Source organism: Choloepus didactylus, chromosome 4, assembly GCF_015220235.1.
Source record: "Choloepus didactylus isolate mChoDid1 chromosome 4, mChoDid1.pri, whole genome shotgun sequence".
Taxonomy (NCBI): domain Eukaryota; kingdom Metazoa; phylum Chordata; class Mammalia; order Pilosa; family Megalonychidae; genus Choloepus; species Choloepus didactylus.
This window is the reverse complement of record NC_051310.1, coordinates 131983368-132001881: the sequence shown is the minus strand read 5'-3', so window position 1 is coordinate 132001881 and position 18514 is coordinate 131983368. Positions and strand designations below refer to the sequence as shown.

The 18514-nt window shown below is 36.7% G+C and overlaps 1 protein-coding gene and 1 pseudogene across 1 annotated transcript in view; one reads left to right on the top strand and one right to left on the bottom strand.

Moving 5' to 3' along the window:
* The window catches only part of SECISBP2L (SECIS binding protein 2 like), a 77843-nt gene that overhangs the window by 26693 nt on the left and 32636 nt on the right, over positions 1 to 18514 (bottom strand). The window contains exons 8-11 of the mRNA XM_037834034.1: positions 4201 to 4335; positions 2464 to 2544; positions 429 to 596; positions 150 to 291 (exon numbers count right to left, since the gene is read on the bottom strand). Of these exons, the coding sequence (XP_037689962.1) occupies positions 150 to 291; positions 429 to 596; positions 2464 to 2544; positions 4201 to 4335 (526 nt within the window). The remainder of the gene's footprint in view (positions 1 to 149; positions 292 to 428; positions 597 to 2463; positions 2545 to 4200; positions 4336 to 18514) is intronic.
* LOC119532045 lies at positions 7873 to 8419 on the top strand (annotated as a pseudogene).

Genomic DNA, 18514 nt, shown 5'->3' with positions numbered 1-18514 from the left:
GGGAAAAAGAACATGGATTATTTCAGATCTTGTGGTCTGAGTTGAATTTAAGATAAATATACACATATAATATAATTTTTTATTAATAATACCAATCCAAAATATTTTACCAAAGACAAATAGCAATTTGCTCAAACTAATGATATCACCTGTATATGACAGAGGTCTAGTATTAGTAATTTGCCGTGCTTTCATCGCTTGTTGTTGTTTTTCCAGAGCAGCTAGCATGTCCCCCAAATCCAGCTGCATAGGTGTTTTATTCTTTTTTCCAGCTGCTTTTGATAAAGCTTCCTGCAAGGTGAACATGGAAACATCTATTTTCTCACTATAATATAAAAGTGTGGCAATTTAACACCTATCACTCCTTTGTCCAACCTCCCAAACCTAGCAAATAAACTATCACATTTATTAATAAAATGAATATATACCTGTAGTTTTTTTTGCTCCATACTTATTTCTGAATATTCCTGAGCTGTGGCAAGGGCTGCAGCTAGAGCCTTCTTCTTCTGACTTTTTGCACGCTTGGGAACAGAGGTTGTAATAGGAATTGGAGTCTGAACTATATTAATTGGTGAGTTTTCAGGTAAATCATCCAACTATGATAACCAAAGAAAAACATCTGTTAGTGAGCCCACAAAAATTACAGAAGAATACCTAAGACAATAGATGGACAACAGAGATGGGATGAGCTTTAGTATAACTGTATATCTACAGGGAGCAGTTGGCGTAATTAAACTTAAAAAAAAAAAAAAAATAAAGTATTTTCTGACCAAATGGTCAAACTTGGCATTGCCAACAGTGGGATGGGCTGACATTATCCACCTATATGGTACTCTTGTTGGAAATAGCTGACCTCCTCTAGTCATGAGGAAAGACAATCCAGAAGGTGGGATGTTCTATAAGATAATTAGCCTAGAATCTTTACAAGATTCAATATCATAAAGAACAGACTGAGACTGTAGGACCATTCTAGACTGGGAAATAATGAAGAGACAAAACAGCCTGAATGGATGCTGCCTGCCTGGACTGAAAACAAAACAAAATACTCCAAAGGAAAGTTCTGCAATAATTGGGGAAACTTCAGTATGGACTGTACGTTAAATGATGTAATTTAATTAATGATATTTTCTTAGGTAGAGTAATGGAACTGTGAAGTTCATAGAAAATACTGTTTTACTTAGGAGATGTATGCTAAAATATTTAAATTAAAAAATATGCTCTGAAAAGAATTAAGTTTTCCCGAATTCTATCTTTGACCAATCTACCTAACGTCCTTCTTTAATTTTAATTACTTAATGACACCAATTTCTAATGTTGCAAAAGCTTAAGATCATATTATATATAATATGGTAGAAATCTATTAGGCCATAGAATTATATTAGAAATAAAATATGACTTACATTATAGGATAGCCTATTATAAATAAAGATGTACTATTTCTCCAATCTCCACAATGACCTGCCTTACTGTCAAATCCATATCCAAAACTTTTGAGATTCTATTACATATCCCATCATCAAATTTACCTCACTTGATCCCACAAAATTAGGAATCATCCACTGAATAAGTTTAGCTGCAATCTCTTACTTATGTGCCAGTTTGAAAAAGCCATATTAGAAAAAGCCATATTCTTTGATGCAATCTTGTAGGGCAGACGTTTTAGTGTGATTAGACTGGAATTTTTTGAGTGTTTCCATGGAGATGTGACCCACCCAACTGTAGGTGATAACTCTGATGAGATAATTTCCATGGAGGCATGGCCCCATTCATTCAATGTGGGCCTTGATTACTGGAGCCCTATGTAAGCTCAGACAGAAGGAGCGAGCTCGCTACAGCCAAGAGGGACACTTTGAAGAACGCACAGAAGCTGAGAGAGTAGCTGCAAATGAGAGACAGTTTAAAGACAGCCGCTAAAAGCAGACTCTTGCTCTGGAGAAGCTAAGAGAGGACAAACACCCCAAGAGCAACTGAGAGTGACATTTTTGAGGCACTGCAGCCTAGAGAGGAACATCCCGGGAGAAAGCCATCTTGAAACCAGAACTTGGAGTAGATGCCAGCCATGTGCCTTCCCAGCTAACAGAGGTTTTCCAGATGCCATTGGCCATCCTCCAGTGAAGGTACGTGACTGCTGATGACTTACCTTGGACACTTTATGACCTTAAAACTATAACTTTGTAACCAAATAAACCCCCTTTATAAAAGCCAATCCATTTCTGGTGTTTTGCATTCTGGCAGCATTAGCAAACCAGAACAACTTATTAGACATTAGGTACCTTGGTTAGCGGTTAAGTAACATTGCCAAAGTTGCTCATCTTAGAAGCCCTGAACTGCTAGATCAATGCTGTTTGCTCTATGCCATGCTGCCCCATGTGTGTTTAGTACTTATCTTTAATATTTCTTTTTTAACATAGCCATAGTTTAAAATATGTTCTATTTTGCTTATCTCTTTCAAAAGTCACTTACTACTTTTGAAGAAAGTTTCTGTTGAATATTCTCATCTTTAGCATTTCCATTCTCACTTAGTTCTCGAAACCCATCTTCATCCTGAAACAGTTTCACATTTTAAGTAAAACAGAGTTTAAGGCAATAAGCTCCTAAGAAAAACTACTTTTTAAAATGCTCAAAAGTAATGGAAAATGGAGAAGGTAGTTTTTTTATGTTAATACTGAACTATTTAAAGTCAGTCTTAAAAAGGAAATCTCACTTCCCACATGCTAAAACACAGATAATTATTGAAGGATGGGGCATATCTACACATTCACCTGCACCTACTATTACATTTTTATTAATTCTACACTAAGATAGATAGGTAAATGAAAAGAAATTGAAATAGGATTCTATCATATTTAAGATTTTTGGAAAAGTTCTTTTAAAGAAACCAGTTTCCTGATCTTTTGTTTGTCATCTCAAAAACTTTTTTTTTTCACTTACTAATTTTTATTTACAATTATTCCATGCAAACATTCTATACAGGCAATCCCATTCTTGGTGATGCCAAGTTTAACCACTTAGTCAGTGCCTTTACAAACACTTTAAATTGGTACTTAATATGCATTTTATTAATACATTCTCTGCCCAACATTACTTTATACAACTTTTTATTAATACATTTCCTGCCGCACACTACTGTTCAAAACTTTTATCATTAAGGATAAAAGTTAAAAAATTAAAATTAAAAAATCTGTTCGGTTCAAATTTCTTAATATGCCCACGAAACTATACCTAATACAGTTTCATAGGGAACAACTATATGGTTAAGTGCAGATAATAAAATTATCACGTCTAGATCTTGACAGAATAATTGACATGCACTTTGAAGTACTTTGGGCCTATTACTAAGCTTATGCAACATACTATTCAAACTATCCTCTGGCCCCAAGCAAGTTTTTCCAGTTAAATATCCATCGATGAACCCATTTTATAGAATCTATGATCTAACCTAAATGAGTTCCTCAAATGACTTAACTGGGATATTATTCACCATCCTGATACAACCAAATTCTACTCATTCTTTAAAAACCATCCCAAATGTTGTCCCTACCCTGCCCCAAACCCAAAGTGACTTTCCTCTCCTTTCAACTCCAACTTCAATCAACCCAGTATTAAGTATGTCCATGTCTATATTCCTCTACTACACAGGAAATTCCCTAAGGGTAATCTGTCCATTCACCTTAATATATCATTCAAAGCATCTTAGTTTACACACATAACAGACCCCCAACTAGAGCCAATTCAATGAACAAACAATAAAAATGTTGCAATTGGGATATAAACAGTCTGCCTTTAAAGAAAATAAAATAGCCTTTTCTCTTTCTTCTCCAAGATTCTCCTGGCTGGCAGCACAAATTACCTAGATTCAACTATTCAAATCTGAAAAACCTGTCAACAACAGCAATAACAACAAACGTTAAGAGAAAGTTCAATACTAGCTAAAGTCCACACGAAATCAAGTTCTACCCCTACATGTTACCTCAAAATGATGAACACACATGACAAAAACTTATAAAAGTAAACATTAAGAAGATAAATTTTGACTAAGTATATATAACCAAGACAAATAAAACTGAGTCAATACTTTCAAATATTTTATAACAGAGTCAAGACGTAAAAAGTACTTATGATGTTTACAACGTGAAAAATGAATTTCTTAATGGTAATATTTGCCAAAACGTTTTCCAAATAGATATTAAAAAAAAATACCTTAAAATATAAAGACTCAGAATTTAGGTCACTTCTATGGGATTGACTGGAGTTTAACTGCTTATTATCTTGTCTCTTTTGCATATTCTGTCTTCTTTCTGAAGAAGTACTATGTCCGCGGCATCTGAATCCAACCTGAAGTAAATCACAGAGCAGGGTGCAGGGAACATATCTTATTATTTTTAAGTAAATGTTATACTGAAGTATATAACATAACAGAAAAAAAAGACAAAAGTGTACAACTCAATGAAGTTTCACAGAAGGCATAATTATTTTAAAAGATCAAAGCTTTTGACAAATAAGGTAATTACAATATGGAAAATATGAAAATATGATCATTAAAGCACACTATGTTTTTATTAAGTTACTATAAGTCTCATCTGCAGTTTTTTTTTTGTGGTTTTTTTTTATTATTAAATTCAGTTTTATTGAAATATATTCACACACCATACAATCATCCATGATATACAATCCACTGTCCACAGTATGATAACATAGTTATGCGTTCATCACCACAATCTATCTCTGAACATTTTCCTTACATCAGAAAGAACCAGAACAAGAATAAAAAATAAAAGTGAAAAAAGAACACCCATATCATACCCCCATCCCACCCCATTTGTCCTTTAGTTTTTATCTCCATTTTTCTACTCATCCATACACTAGATAAAGGGGGTGTGATCCACAAGGTCTTCACAATCACACTGTCACCCCTTGTAATCTACATTATTATATAATTGTCTTCAGGAGTCCAGACTGCTGGGTTGGAGTTTGGTTGTTTCAGGTATTTACTTCTAGCTATTCCAATACATTAAAGCCTAAGAGGTGTTATCTACATAGTGCATAAGAATGTCCACCAGAGTGACCTCTGGACTCCATTTGGAATCTCTCAGCCTTATCTGCAGTTTTGTTTAACAAAAAAACAAAATTCCTAGGTAAAACTATTTAATAACAATCCTGTTATCAAGAAAATGTGAGTGATGTTTGAAGAGGAGCCACAGACAAGAGGGACACTTTGAAGAAAGCACAGGAGCTGCAGAGGAGAGGTAGTTTGAAGACGGCTGTTGAAAGCAGACTCTTGCTCCGGAGAAACTGAGAGAGGACAAATACCCCAAGTGCAACTAAGAGTGACATTTTTGAGGAACTGCAGCCTAGAGAGGAACGGCCTGGGAGAAAGCCATTTTGAAAGCAGAACTTTGGAGCAGATGCCAGCCACGTGCCTTCCCAGCCAACAGAGGTTTTCCAGACACCACTGGCCATCCTCTAGGGAAGGTACCCAATTGCTGATGTGTTGTTACCTTGGACACTTTATGGCCTTAAGACTGTAACTGTGTAACCAAATAAACCCCCTTTTATAAAAGCCAATCCATCTCTGGTGTTTTGCATTCCGGCAGCATTAGCAAACTAGAACAGATTTAAGAGAATAAAACTTTCACTCAATCACATAAATTATCATTCTATCAACAATTTGGCAAAATGTTCAACTGTTATATAGGCTACAAAAAAACATATTAAACATTATAAGAATCTTAATACATTTCAAGTTTCCTCTTTTAAGTACATTAAGTGTCTCTTTTAACCAGCACACTTAAAAGACTTGTAATATATGACTTTCATATATTATAGCTACCCAAATTCTAATAAACAGAACTTGAGGGAGACCCGGAGAGAAGGAGCTGGTACACAGTCCTTGAATACCAAATTGAACGTATGTGCACAAAGACCTGGAACCAACTGGCAATTCCTATGCAGCCACTGGTCCTTGTTGCTCTAAAAGACTTGCGGTTAATAACTTTTTTTTCCTTTTGAGAAGAAGGCTGAATGATAGGGCTACAAGCCACAGGACAGTCATAGCAAATTTAATTCTTTCCTCATAAAATGTACTGTGACCACGATTTTCAGCAGTCTGATTCCTACAGTAAATGTTAGGAAATCAGATAATTTTCCAGCTATTGGTTTTAAATATTTACCTCATTTTAAAATAAGCTCATGAATACGGATCAAAATGAACAGGTAAATACATACGTGAAGCTTTTCTAGTAAAGTAGCTAAAGAGAGTAGCTGTTAGCTATATGGGTTTCCACTAAAAAATTCTTTCAACTTTACCGCATGTTTAGAAATTTTCTTAATAGAATATTTTAAAATTTGCTCATGGAAAGAGGAATTTTACAAAACAGCAGTAAAACAAATGCAATTTACAATGTCAAGGTATCAAAAAAACAACTTAATTCACATAAATTAACACTGAAATGAATACTAATAATCAAGACCCAAGATAAAGACAAGTGAAAGCAACAGAAGTAATAATTCTTGAATACAACCCTTCATTTCTCTGTACAATCACCACCACAAAAAGGTAAATGCAAACCTGCCCTTCAAACAGAATTATAATCACATCAAAGTTAGCCTTGTTATAAACCAGAATTAGTTAGCTCTGTTGTAAACCAGAGGTAGTATACATGTATTACGTTGTTACAAATACTAAAACTATTTTCTTTAAAAACATGCAACTTGATTCCTACACTTGAAGACATAAAGCCATGATTAATTAAAACTCCCAAACTAATGGTCCCAACAAAGTTCATGAGGCCCAAAGATACGAGTATTCCAATTGCTTCCTGGAATGAATAAATAACCTCATGACATCTGTGCTGGTTTGAAACTGTTATGTACCCCAGAAAAGGCCATGTTCTTTCAATCCATTCCTGTAGGGCAGACCTATTGTGGGTGGGACCTTCTGATTAGGCTTTTCAACTGAGATTTGACCCACCTAATTCAAGGTGGGTCTTAATCCTTTACTGGAGTCCTCTATGAAGAAAATAAAAGACAGAAAAAAATCCAAGAGAGCTGAGAGAGAAAAGCCCCAAAGGAGCTAAGAGAGAACCCACATAGCAGAGGCCACTGGAACCAGAAGCTGAAGACAACGAGACCTAGGGGCAAACGACCAGCAGACAGTGGTCATGTGCCTTGCTATATAACAGAGGAACCCCAGATGCCAGCAGCCTGTCCTCAGAGTCCAGGTATCATCCTGTTGATGCCTTAATTGGGACATTTTCATGACCTTAGAACTGTAAATTTTAAGTTAATAAATCCCCATTGTAAAAGCCAATATATTTCTTATATATTGCATTGTGGCAGCTTTAGCAAACTGAAACAACATCTAAATACTTTTTATGAGTTTTACAAAAAAGAATGCTGTTAACAGAAAGTAGGCATATAGAACAGAACAAAGCAGAAACTATTATATACATATATCAAGATTTTTAATGATTAGTACAAAATTAAATTTAAATGATTTAAGGTGTGTCTTCCATCAGGCTTGGTGAGACGTGCAACCAGCCACAACATTTGAGAGTCAGTTGTGACCAGGAGTTCTTAATTCCAGTGTGATTACCATGCCTGCTCCTTTTACCCACCAAGATGGTGACTTCTGTGGCTCCTGTTGGAGCTGGTGCCTGGGTATGGCTGAACAGAGCCCTGGATGGGTGCTTTGCTCAGTCTCTCAGGTTCCTGAATATTGACTTTGTGTCTGAAGCTCCTGGAACTTTTTCCTTACTAAACTATAACTTGGCACAACTCACACTACATCTAGATGCTTAGCCGAAGTCTGAGAACTCAAGGAATCCTCTGGTGAAGCAAATTTGAACTACAGTGGGATTTCTATCCTGGAAGATGCAGTCCCTGAACAAGCTGATAACTTTCTTAAAGCTTCAAAACCTAGCCATCTACAAAGTGAGGTTCTAAAAGAAGAAGATCCTCGGCAGCAGGAAACCATCTCAGTAATGGAGACATATGACTCAGAGATCTCTTGTCAAAAGTTCAGACAATTCCAGTATTTGGAAGTGGCTGGGCCTCATGAAGCCCTGAGCCAACTTTGGGACTGCTGCTTTCAGAGGCTGAGACCAGAGAGTCATACAAAGAAGTAGATCCTAGAGCTGCTGGTGCTGGAACAATTCCTGACAATCCTTCCTGAAGAGGTTAGGATTTGGGTGAATTTACAATATCCAAAGAACAGCAAAGAGGTGGTGACCCTCATAGAGGATGTGACTGAATGCTTAAAGACAAAGATCTATCCTCTAAGAATTTTGTCCTTCTCCAGAAGGGGAGCACCAAGTAGGAGGAAATGGAAGCTGACTCACTAACCAGCAAATCCCAGGACATCTACTTACCAAATCAATCCAGACTGCAGAGTTGGAGAGTAAGAAAAAAACATGGATAATGGAGGGAAAAAATCTCAAGAAAGACCATTTTTGAAGGCCATTACAAACTGAAAGAAACTGCTCATGAAGGGAAATTTCTCTGTATAAAAGAATTTCAGTTAATAGATGAAGAAGGAATGATAGAATTATAATGATGCCTTCTGATTGAAGAATACAGCACTATTTTGAAGTATTCTTGCCAAAAATTTGAATCTGAATCTGATCAAATTCTAGATCCAACTTCCAATTTACAGGAAATAAAGAAAACAAACAAAATGCTAGACTACACCATGGAAGTACAAACAGCAAAATCCAGACTGGGGTAAACTGATAGTCAAATGACCTGTTTCTTTAAAAAAAAAAAAAAAAAAAAAAAAAAAACCTGAATAAAAAAGGAGGGCAGCCTATAGATTAAAAAATAACAAAAGGGCACATCACAAGCAAATCACAATGTGTGGATTTTATTCGAATCCTTATTTTAAAATATTGTTGGGGGGAAAAAGCAATGTATAACATTTATGTTACAATTACATATTTGAACACTGACTGAATATTTGATTATATTAAGAAATAATTGACACAGAAAGCAGAGAGAGAAAGATGAAGCTGAGAAAGCAAGCCACAGATGGAGCAGCCAGAAGTTGAAAATAAAGAAACCCGGGAGAGAAGGGAAAGACTAGCAAATGCGTCATGTGCCTTGCCAAATGACAGAGGATCTTTGGGGAGAAAGCATTGCCTGCTGATGCCTTGATTTAGACATTTTCATGGCCTCAGAACTGCAAGCTTACTCCAAACAGATTGCTATGCTTTGGGAAGACGTTTCCTCTCAAGTGCTTCTTGCTACATCTGAAGTTTAGGAGAATCACCAGACTGGTAGCAAGGAGCAGGAGAAAGAAACCACCAAAGGAAGACAATGTGAAAGGAAAGCAATCCAAAGAGGGAGCTCTCCCATAGGAGAAGAGAATTCCAGTTGGATCTTTGGTCTTTACAATCACTGGAGACCACAGAGAGCCTGGGCTTTTGCCTCCACAGTGGTAATGAGACAATTTCATTCCATTTGGCAGTAATAAGACAGTACGCTCCTTCCCTTGCTGGAAAAGTTTCAGAAGATGTCTGCTAAACAGATGACCTAAATAAGATTCAGAGTTTTATAACATACTATCTAAAATGTCCAGGATTTAATAAAAAATCACTTATATCAAGAACCAGGAAGATTGAACTTGAATTAGAAAAGACAGTCAACAGTTGTCAATGCTGACATCACACAGATGTTAGAATTACATGACGTGGATTTTAAACCAGTAATCATAAACGTGCTTCAACAAGCAATAACAAACACACTGGAAACAAATGAAAAATAAAATTTTCAGGAAAGAAACAGAAGATATAAAGAATAACCAAATGGAAATTTTAGAACTGAAAAATGACTTTTAAAAAATGGATGGGTTCATCAGCAGAATGGAGAGGACAACGGAAAAAACTGGTGAATTTGAAGGCAGAACAAGAGAAGTCACTCAATCTGAAGATTATAGAAAAAATAGACTGAAAAAAATGCAGTGCCTTAAGACCTGTGAAACAACTACCAAATATCTAACAGTCCTGCCAACATAATCTTGGAAGGGGAGGAGAAAGACCACAGGGCTTAATTGGTATTTCAAAAACAACGGCTGATCCTCTTTCCCCATAACGTTGACATTTCTTTTCAATATGAACAAGTTAGGGTGGTCATTGCCCAGATATCCCTGAAGACTGAGAACCTGACCAAACGAGAGAGGGGTAGCAACAGACAAGACAGGATTTAACAAAGGATTATGAATATTGAATCATCATACAATATATATTTTTTTTAGTTTCTAGAGTACTAGAATAGTTGGAAGGAAACAACTGACATGGTGGAACTGTAACCCACAGCATACTTTGAAATTTGCTCTATAGCTACTTGTTAAATTGTACTTTGAAAGTTATCACTTTTCTGAATATATGCTGATTTCACAATAAGGAAATAACTGAAATTGTGGAACTGTAACCCATAACATTCTTTGAAACTTGCTCTATAACTACTTGTTAAATCATACTCTGAAAGTTTTCACTTTTCTATATATATGTTATACTTCACAATAAGTGAAGTTATGGAACTATAACCCAAAACATTCTTTGAATTTGAAATCTGTTTGCAAACTTGTTAAATCATACTCTGAAAGCTGTCGTTTTTCTGTATATACGTTATATTTCACAGTAAAAAACATAAAAAAAAATCACTGAAAATATCCAAAATATGGTAAAAGATTAAAGAACCTGAGCAACACAGATGAGGCCTGTCTCTTTCTAAGCCCACTCAGCAGGTAAACTCACTGCCCTCCCCTTCATATAGGAAATGACTCCCAGGGGTGTATATCTCCCTGGCAACGTGGGATATGACTCCCAGAGATGAGCCTGAACCTGGCATCGTGGGATTGAGAAAAACTTCCTGATCAAAAGGGGGAAAAGAAATTAATCAAAATAAAGTTTCAGTGGTTGAGAGATCTCAAAGGAGTCAAGAGGTCATTCTGGAGGTTATTCTTATGCATTATATGGCTATCCCTTTTTAGTTTTTAGTGTACTAGAATAGCTAGAAGGAAATACCCAAAACTGCTGAACTGCAATCCAGTGTCCTTGATTCTTGCAGAATCAGTAACTATACAGCTTATGCGGTGTGACTATGGGATTGTGAAAACCTTGTGGCTCACACATTCCCTTTACCCAGTGTATGGACAAATGAGTAGGAAAAAGGGGGATAAAAAGTAAATGAATAATAGGGGGGAAAAGGAGTATGAGATGTTTTGGGTGGTTTTTTTGTTGTTTTGTTTTTTACTTTTATTTTTATTCTATTCTTATTTTTTGGAGTAATGAAAATGTTCAAAAAATTGATTGTGAATCCTGTGGCTGAGAAAATTCACTAAACACCACAATCTTATATCTAGAAAACCCTGAGAAATCGACGATACAGCTACTAGAGCTAATAAACAAATTTAGCAAAGTAGCGGGATACAAGATTAATGCACATAAGTCAGTAATGTTTCTATATGCTAGAAATGAACAAACTGAAGAGACACTCAAGTAAAAGATACCATTTTCAATAGCAACTAAAAAAATCAAGTACCTAGGAATAAACTTAACCAAAGATGTAAAAGACCTATACAAAGAAAACTACATAACTCTACTAAAAGAAATAGAAGGGGACCTTAAAAGATGGAAAAATATTCCATGTTCATGGATAGGAAGGCTAAATGTCATTAAGATGTCAATTCTACCCAAACTCATCTACAGATTCAATGCAATCCCAATCAAAATTCCAACAACCTACTTTGCAGACTTGGAAAAGCTAGTTATCAAATTTATTTGGAAAGGGAAGATGCCTCGAATTGCTAAAGACACTCTAAAAAAGAAAAACGAAGTGGGAGGACTTACACTCCCTGACTTTGAAGCTTATTATAAAGCCACAGATGCCAAAACAGCATGGTACTGGCACAAAGATAGACATATAGATCAATGGAATCGAATTGAGAATTCAGAGATAGACCCTCAGATCTATGGCCGACTGATCTTTGATAAGGCCCCCAAAGTCACTGAACTGAGTCATAATGGTCTTTTCAACAAATGGGGCTAGGAGAGTTGGATATCCATATCCAAAAGAATGAAAGAGGACCCCTACCTCACCCCCTACACAAAAATTAACTCAAAATGGACCAAAGATCTCAATATAAAAGAAAGTACCATAAAACTCCTAGAAGATAATGTAGGAAAACATCTTCAAGACCTTGTATTAGGCGGCCACTTCCTAGACTTTACACCCAAAGCACAAGCAACAAAAGAGAAAATAGATAAATGGGAACTCCTCAAGCTTAGAAGTTTCTGCACCTGAAAGGAATTTCTCAAAAAGGTAAAGAGGCAGCCAACTCAATGGGAAAAAATTTTTGGAAACCATGTATCTGACAAAAGACTGATATCTTGCATATATAAAGAAATCCTACAACTCAATGACAATAGTACAGTTGGCCCAATTATAAAATGGGCAAAAGATATGAAAAGACAGTTCTCTGAAGAGCAAATACAAATGGCCAAGAAACACATGAAAAAATGTTCAGCTTCACTAGCTATTAGAGAGATGCAAATTAAGACCACAATGAGATACCATCTAACACCGGTTAGAATGGCTGCCATTAAACAAACAGGAAACTACAAATGCTGGAGGGGATGTGGAGAAATTAGAACTCTTATTCATTGTTGGTGGGACTGTATAATGGTTCAGCCACTCTGGAAGTCAGTCTGGCAGTTCCTTAGAAAACTAGATATAGAGTTACCATTCGATCCAGCGATTGCACTTCTCGGTATATACCCGGAAGGTCGGAAAGCAGTGACACGAACAGATATCTGCATGCCAATGTTCATAGCAGCACTATTCACAATTGCCAAGAGATGGAAACAACCCAAATGTCCTTCAACAGATGAGTGGATAAATAAAATGTGGTATATACACACGATGGAATACTACGTGGCAGTAAGAAGGAACAATCTCGTGAAACATATGACAACATGGATGAACCTGGAAGACATAATGCTGAGCGAAATAAGCCAGGCACAAAAAGAGAAATATTATATGCTACCACTAATGTGAACTTTGAAAAATGTAAAACAAATGGTTTATAATGTAGAATGTAGGGGAACTAGCAATAGAGAGCAATTAAGGAAGGGGGAACAATAATCCAAGAAGAACAGATAAGCTATTTAACGTTCTGGGGATGCCCAGGAGACTATGGTCTGTTAATTTCTGATGGATATAGTAGGAGCAAGTTCACAGAAATGTTGCTATATTAGGTAACTTTCTTGGGGTAAAGTAGGAACATGTTGGAAGTTAAGCAGTTATCTTAGGTTAGTTGTCTTTTTCTTACTCCCTTGTTATGGTCTCTTTGAAATGTTCTTTTATTGTATGTTTGTTTTCTTTTTAACTTTTTTTCATACAGTTGATTTAAAAAAGAAGGGAAAGTTAAAAAAAAAAAAAGAAAAACAAGGAAAAAAAAAGATGTAGTGCCCCCTTGAGGAGCCTGTGGAGAATGCAGGGGTATTCGCCTACCCCACCTCCATGGTTGCTAACATGACCACAGACATAGGGGACTGGTGGTTTGATGGGTTGAGCCCTCTACCATAGGTTTTACCCTTGGGAAGACGGTTGCTGCAAAGGAGAGGCTAGGCCTCCCTATGGTTGTGCCTAAGAGCCCCCTCCCGAATGCCTCTTTGTTGCTCAGATGTGGCCCTCTCTCTGGCTAAACGAACTTGAAAGGTGAAATCACTGCCCTCCCCCCGACGTGGGATCAGACACCCAGGGGAGTGAATCTCCCTGGCAACGTGGAATATGACTCCCGGGAAGGAATGTAGACCCGGCATCGTGGGACGGAGAACATCTTCTTGACCAAAAGGGGGATGTGAAAGGAAATGAAATAAGCTTCAGTGGCAGAGAGATTCCAAAAGGAGCCGAGAGGTCACTCTGGTGGGCACTCTTACGCACACTTTAGACAACCCTTTTTAGGTTCCAAAGAATTGGGGTAGCTGGTGGTGGATACCTGAAACTATCAAACTACAACCCAGAACCCATGAATCTCGAAGACAGTTGTATAAAAATGTAGCTTATGAGGGGTGACAATGGGATTGGGAAAGCCATAAGGACCACACTCCACTTTGTCTAGTTTATGGATGGATGAGTAGAAAAATAGGGGAAGGAAACAAACAGACAAAGGTACCCAGTGTTCTTTTTTACTTCAATTGCTCTTTTTCACTATAATTATTATTCTTGTTATTTTTGTGTGTGTGCTAATGAAGGTGTCAGGGATTGATTTAGGTGATGAATGTACAACTATGTAATGGTACTGCAAACAATCGAAAGTATGATTTGTTTTGTATGACTGCGTGGTATGTGAATATATCTCAATAAAATGAAGATAAAAAAAATTGATTGTGGTGATGAATGCATAACTATGTGATGATACTGTGAACAACTGATTATACACTTTGGATGATTGTGTAGTATGTGAATATATCTCAGTCAAATTGCATTAAAAAAAAAAAAAGAACCTGAGAAACAGATGTAGCCTCTCTCTCTCACCCAACTCTGCAAATAAACTCACTACCTACTCCCTACATTGGACATGACTCCCAGGGATTTAAATCTCCCTGGCAATGTGAGACATGACTCCCAGGGATGAGCCTGTCCCTGGCATCATAGGATTGAGAATGCCTTCTTCACCAAAAGAGGGAAAGGAAATGAAACAAAATCATGTTTCAGTGGCTAAGAGATTTCAAGTAGAGTTAAGAGGTCACTGTGGAGGTTTTTCTTATGCATTATACAGATATTCCTTTTTAGTTTCTAGTGTATTAGAATAGCCAGAAGGAAATATCTGAATCTGCTGAACTGGAATCCAGTAAAACTTGATTCCTGATGATGATTTTATTACTATATAGCTTTTATCGTGTGACCATGTGATTGTGAAAACCTTGTGACTGACACTCCCTTTACCAGTGTATAGGCAGATGAGTAATAAAATACACACACACACACACACACACACACAAAGAACCTGAGCAAATCCCAAATAGGATATACACAAAGAAATTCATGCCAAGAAACATCATAGCCAAACTTCCGAAAACTGAAAAAGAAAAAAAGCCTTGAACCCGGCAGGCAAGAAACAACATCTTACCTAAAGTGGAAAAACAATTTTAATGACAGTGGATTTCTCATTAGAAACTATGGAAGCCAGAAAGAAGTGACAAAACGTTTTTCAAGTGCTGAAAGAAAAATAACTGTCAACCCAGAATCCTATATCTAACAAAAATGTCTTTCAGGAGTGAAGGGAAAATCAAGACATTCTGAGAGGAAGGAAAACTAAGAGAATCTTTCACTGCCAGAACTACTTCTAAAAGCACGGGTAGACGAATTTCTAGTAACAGAATGGAAATGATAAAAGAAGGAATCTTGGAAATTCAGGAAGGAAGAAAAAACAGAAAAGTAAAAACAGGAGTAAATACAATAGATTTTACTTCTCTTCTTATATTTGACAGTTGAAGCAAAAATTTTAACATTATTTGATGTGATTATCAAGTACGTAGAAGAAATATTTAAGAAAATTATATTATGAACATGGGAGAGTAAAGAGCATTACTAGGATCTAAAGTTTCTACATGTCACCTGAATTGGTAAAATGGCACCATTTGATTGTGATATATATATATATACACACACACACACACAGGCATGCCTCAGATACTGCAGGTTTGTTTCCAGACCACCACATAAAGCAAATATCACAATTTTTAAAACAAGAAATAAAAAAAAAAAAGATTTAAATTCTCATTCCTCATTTATAATAAACATCAAGAATATACGCAAATTTATTTTAAGAAAATTTATATCACTTCTGAAGGACAGAAAAAGATTACTCAAAATAGAAAAATGACTCAAAAAATAGGAAGACTATTTTTGCATAGGAAGACTTAACTCTCCCTAAGTTTACAGATTAATTTAATGGCCAATGTGACAAAATATAAAGTCCAGAAATCAATTCCAATATGTATGGGAATTGAAGATGTGATAAAGGTGGTTATATCAAATCAGTGAGAAAGTTATTTTCAGTAAGTCATTCTGGGAGCTTTGGGTAGCCATCTGGGAAATACACAGTAGGACCCATATCTTACACCATACTCCAAGATAAACTCCAAATGGATTAAAGACTTAAATTATGTAAAAAATGAGAACATAAACACACAAGAGTAAATTAAAGGCAAATTACTTTACAAAAATTTGCAAGGCTTTTCTAACTATAACTTAAAATCCAGAAAGCATTTTTAAAAATAAAAACCAATAAAGTAAATTTATAAAAATAAACTTCTTAATGTATTAAAAAAATAAAATAAGCTTTGGCAAGGAAATAAGGAGAAGAAAAAAAAAGAGAACATTTGGGAAAATATTTGCAATTCACATTATAGACTAAAGACTCCTAGAAATTTTAATAATGTGTTAAGAACTGGACCAAATTGATTTAAAATGTACAAAAGAAAAGAAATAGCTCAACATTCAAAAACAGACAAAGGATATGACTAGATAAGACCACAGAAAAGGATTACAAATGGCCCTTAAACAGATAGAAAGATGCTCAACTACACTAAGAAACCATTTTTACCTAATTAGCAAACATCCAAAAATCTGAAAACATACTATTTCTGAGGATGCATGGAAACACTCTCACATTGCTGTTGAGAATGCAAACTGGTACAATCTGGTGATATTTACCAAAATAACAGATGCATTTACCTTTTGATCCAGCAGTCCCTCATCTAGGAATTTATTCTGTTGAACACACACATATACTAAATGACATTGCAGTATGTCTGAATAGCAAAAATTTGCAAACAAGTCAAGTGCCCATAAACAGGACTCAAATCAGTAGTGTAGCAATACAATGAAATATTGGGCAGTTGGCTAAAAATAAAAGCGAAGAAGTTCTCTACAAAATTACATGGAAATGTCTCCAAGATATGTTAAGGAAGAAAAGCAGAGTACAGGACAAAGTATATATGCTACCTCTTATGTAAGAGAAGGATTAAAATGTTAGATACGTATTTGTATTTACTTATAATGACAAGAACAAATCTGATAGAATACTTAAAAAACTAATCAGAGTGGGAAGGGTATTCGGTAGAGGAGAGAGCTAGGGGAGGCACAGGAGAAAATGAGATTTTTCATTGTATACCTTTTTCATCTTCTATTTTTCAACCTATTCACAAAATACAAATACCTTAAAAGATTAAAGTTTTCAGAGCTTTTCCATCATTAAAATTAAAGATACATTACAGTATAAAAGGAATCTGCCCTATCAAATATAAACCACTGCTAAAAATGTTAAAAATCAGTGTAATTAAAATAGCATGGATGGGGCAGGGCAAGATGGCGGAATGGTGACGTGTGTGTTTTAGTTACTCCTCTGGGACAGCTGGTAGATAGCCAGGAACATTGTGGAATGGATGCCACAGACAAACCTGAGTTTGGACACACGTATTACAACACTCTCCAGTGCGTGGACCAGCTGAGATCAGCAAAATCTGTAAATTCTTGTGGCCAGGGGGCCCATGCCCCTTCCTGAAGGCACAAGAGACTCTTTTATGGCTGGTCTCCTGAGAGAGGAGGGGCCATCAGTGCTGGGAACCAGAAGGGAGAACTGCAGTTGCAGCACTGATTAACAAACTCAGACTGCTGAACAAAAACTCCAACCACAGATAAACTGAGACCAGACACTGGAGAATCTGGGAGCAGGCAGCCCGCTAGAGAGGAGATAGGGCTAGCAAAAACACTAGGAAAAAAACAAAAACAAAAACAAAGACTTTTGGAGTTGGAGGTGAACAGCATACGGAGAAGGGCTGGGCTCAAACAGAATCAGGCACATACGCAAATCCAGGGGCCAGGGCCCTTCTCTGAAAAGTCGGTTTTTCCGGTTTCATGTTTGCTACTCAACTGCACTCCAACACCTTGTCTTTTTGCATTTCAATGGCCCATCAGAACTGCAAGAACGGAATTAAAGGGATTTTCTTTAAATAGTCTATATTGGGCCTTTCTTTTTCTTTTTTTTTTTTAAATCTTTCTCTCTCTCTCTTTTTTTTAAATAACTATTCTAAGTAGCCCATTACAGAAAGCCTCAAAGACTTGCAATTTGGGCCCAGGCAAGAGCAGAGCTAAGATAGCTCTGAGAGACAAAGCAATAAGCCTAGTGGAGGAGAAAATTCACTAAAGACCATAACTTCTCCAAGAAAAGGGGGGCATGGCATTTGGGGAACTCAGACCCCAGGGGCTGGAATTCAGAAACCAGCTTCAGTCAGCCACGCCCCCGACAGGGTCAGGGTCACCAGGAGAACTAAAGGCTCCATACCTCCTCACACTGGTGGGGGAGCTGCGGGCTGGCAAGAGCTACCTGCTGGACAGAATAGGAAAGGCACAGAGTCTAAAGGCCTCACAGGAGGGTCTCATTCTCAAGTAAACGCCATACCCTCCTCCTGAGTCCTGGGCTCTCTAGACTGGGAAAACCTGACTGGGG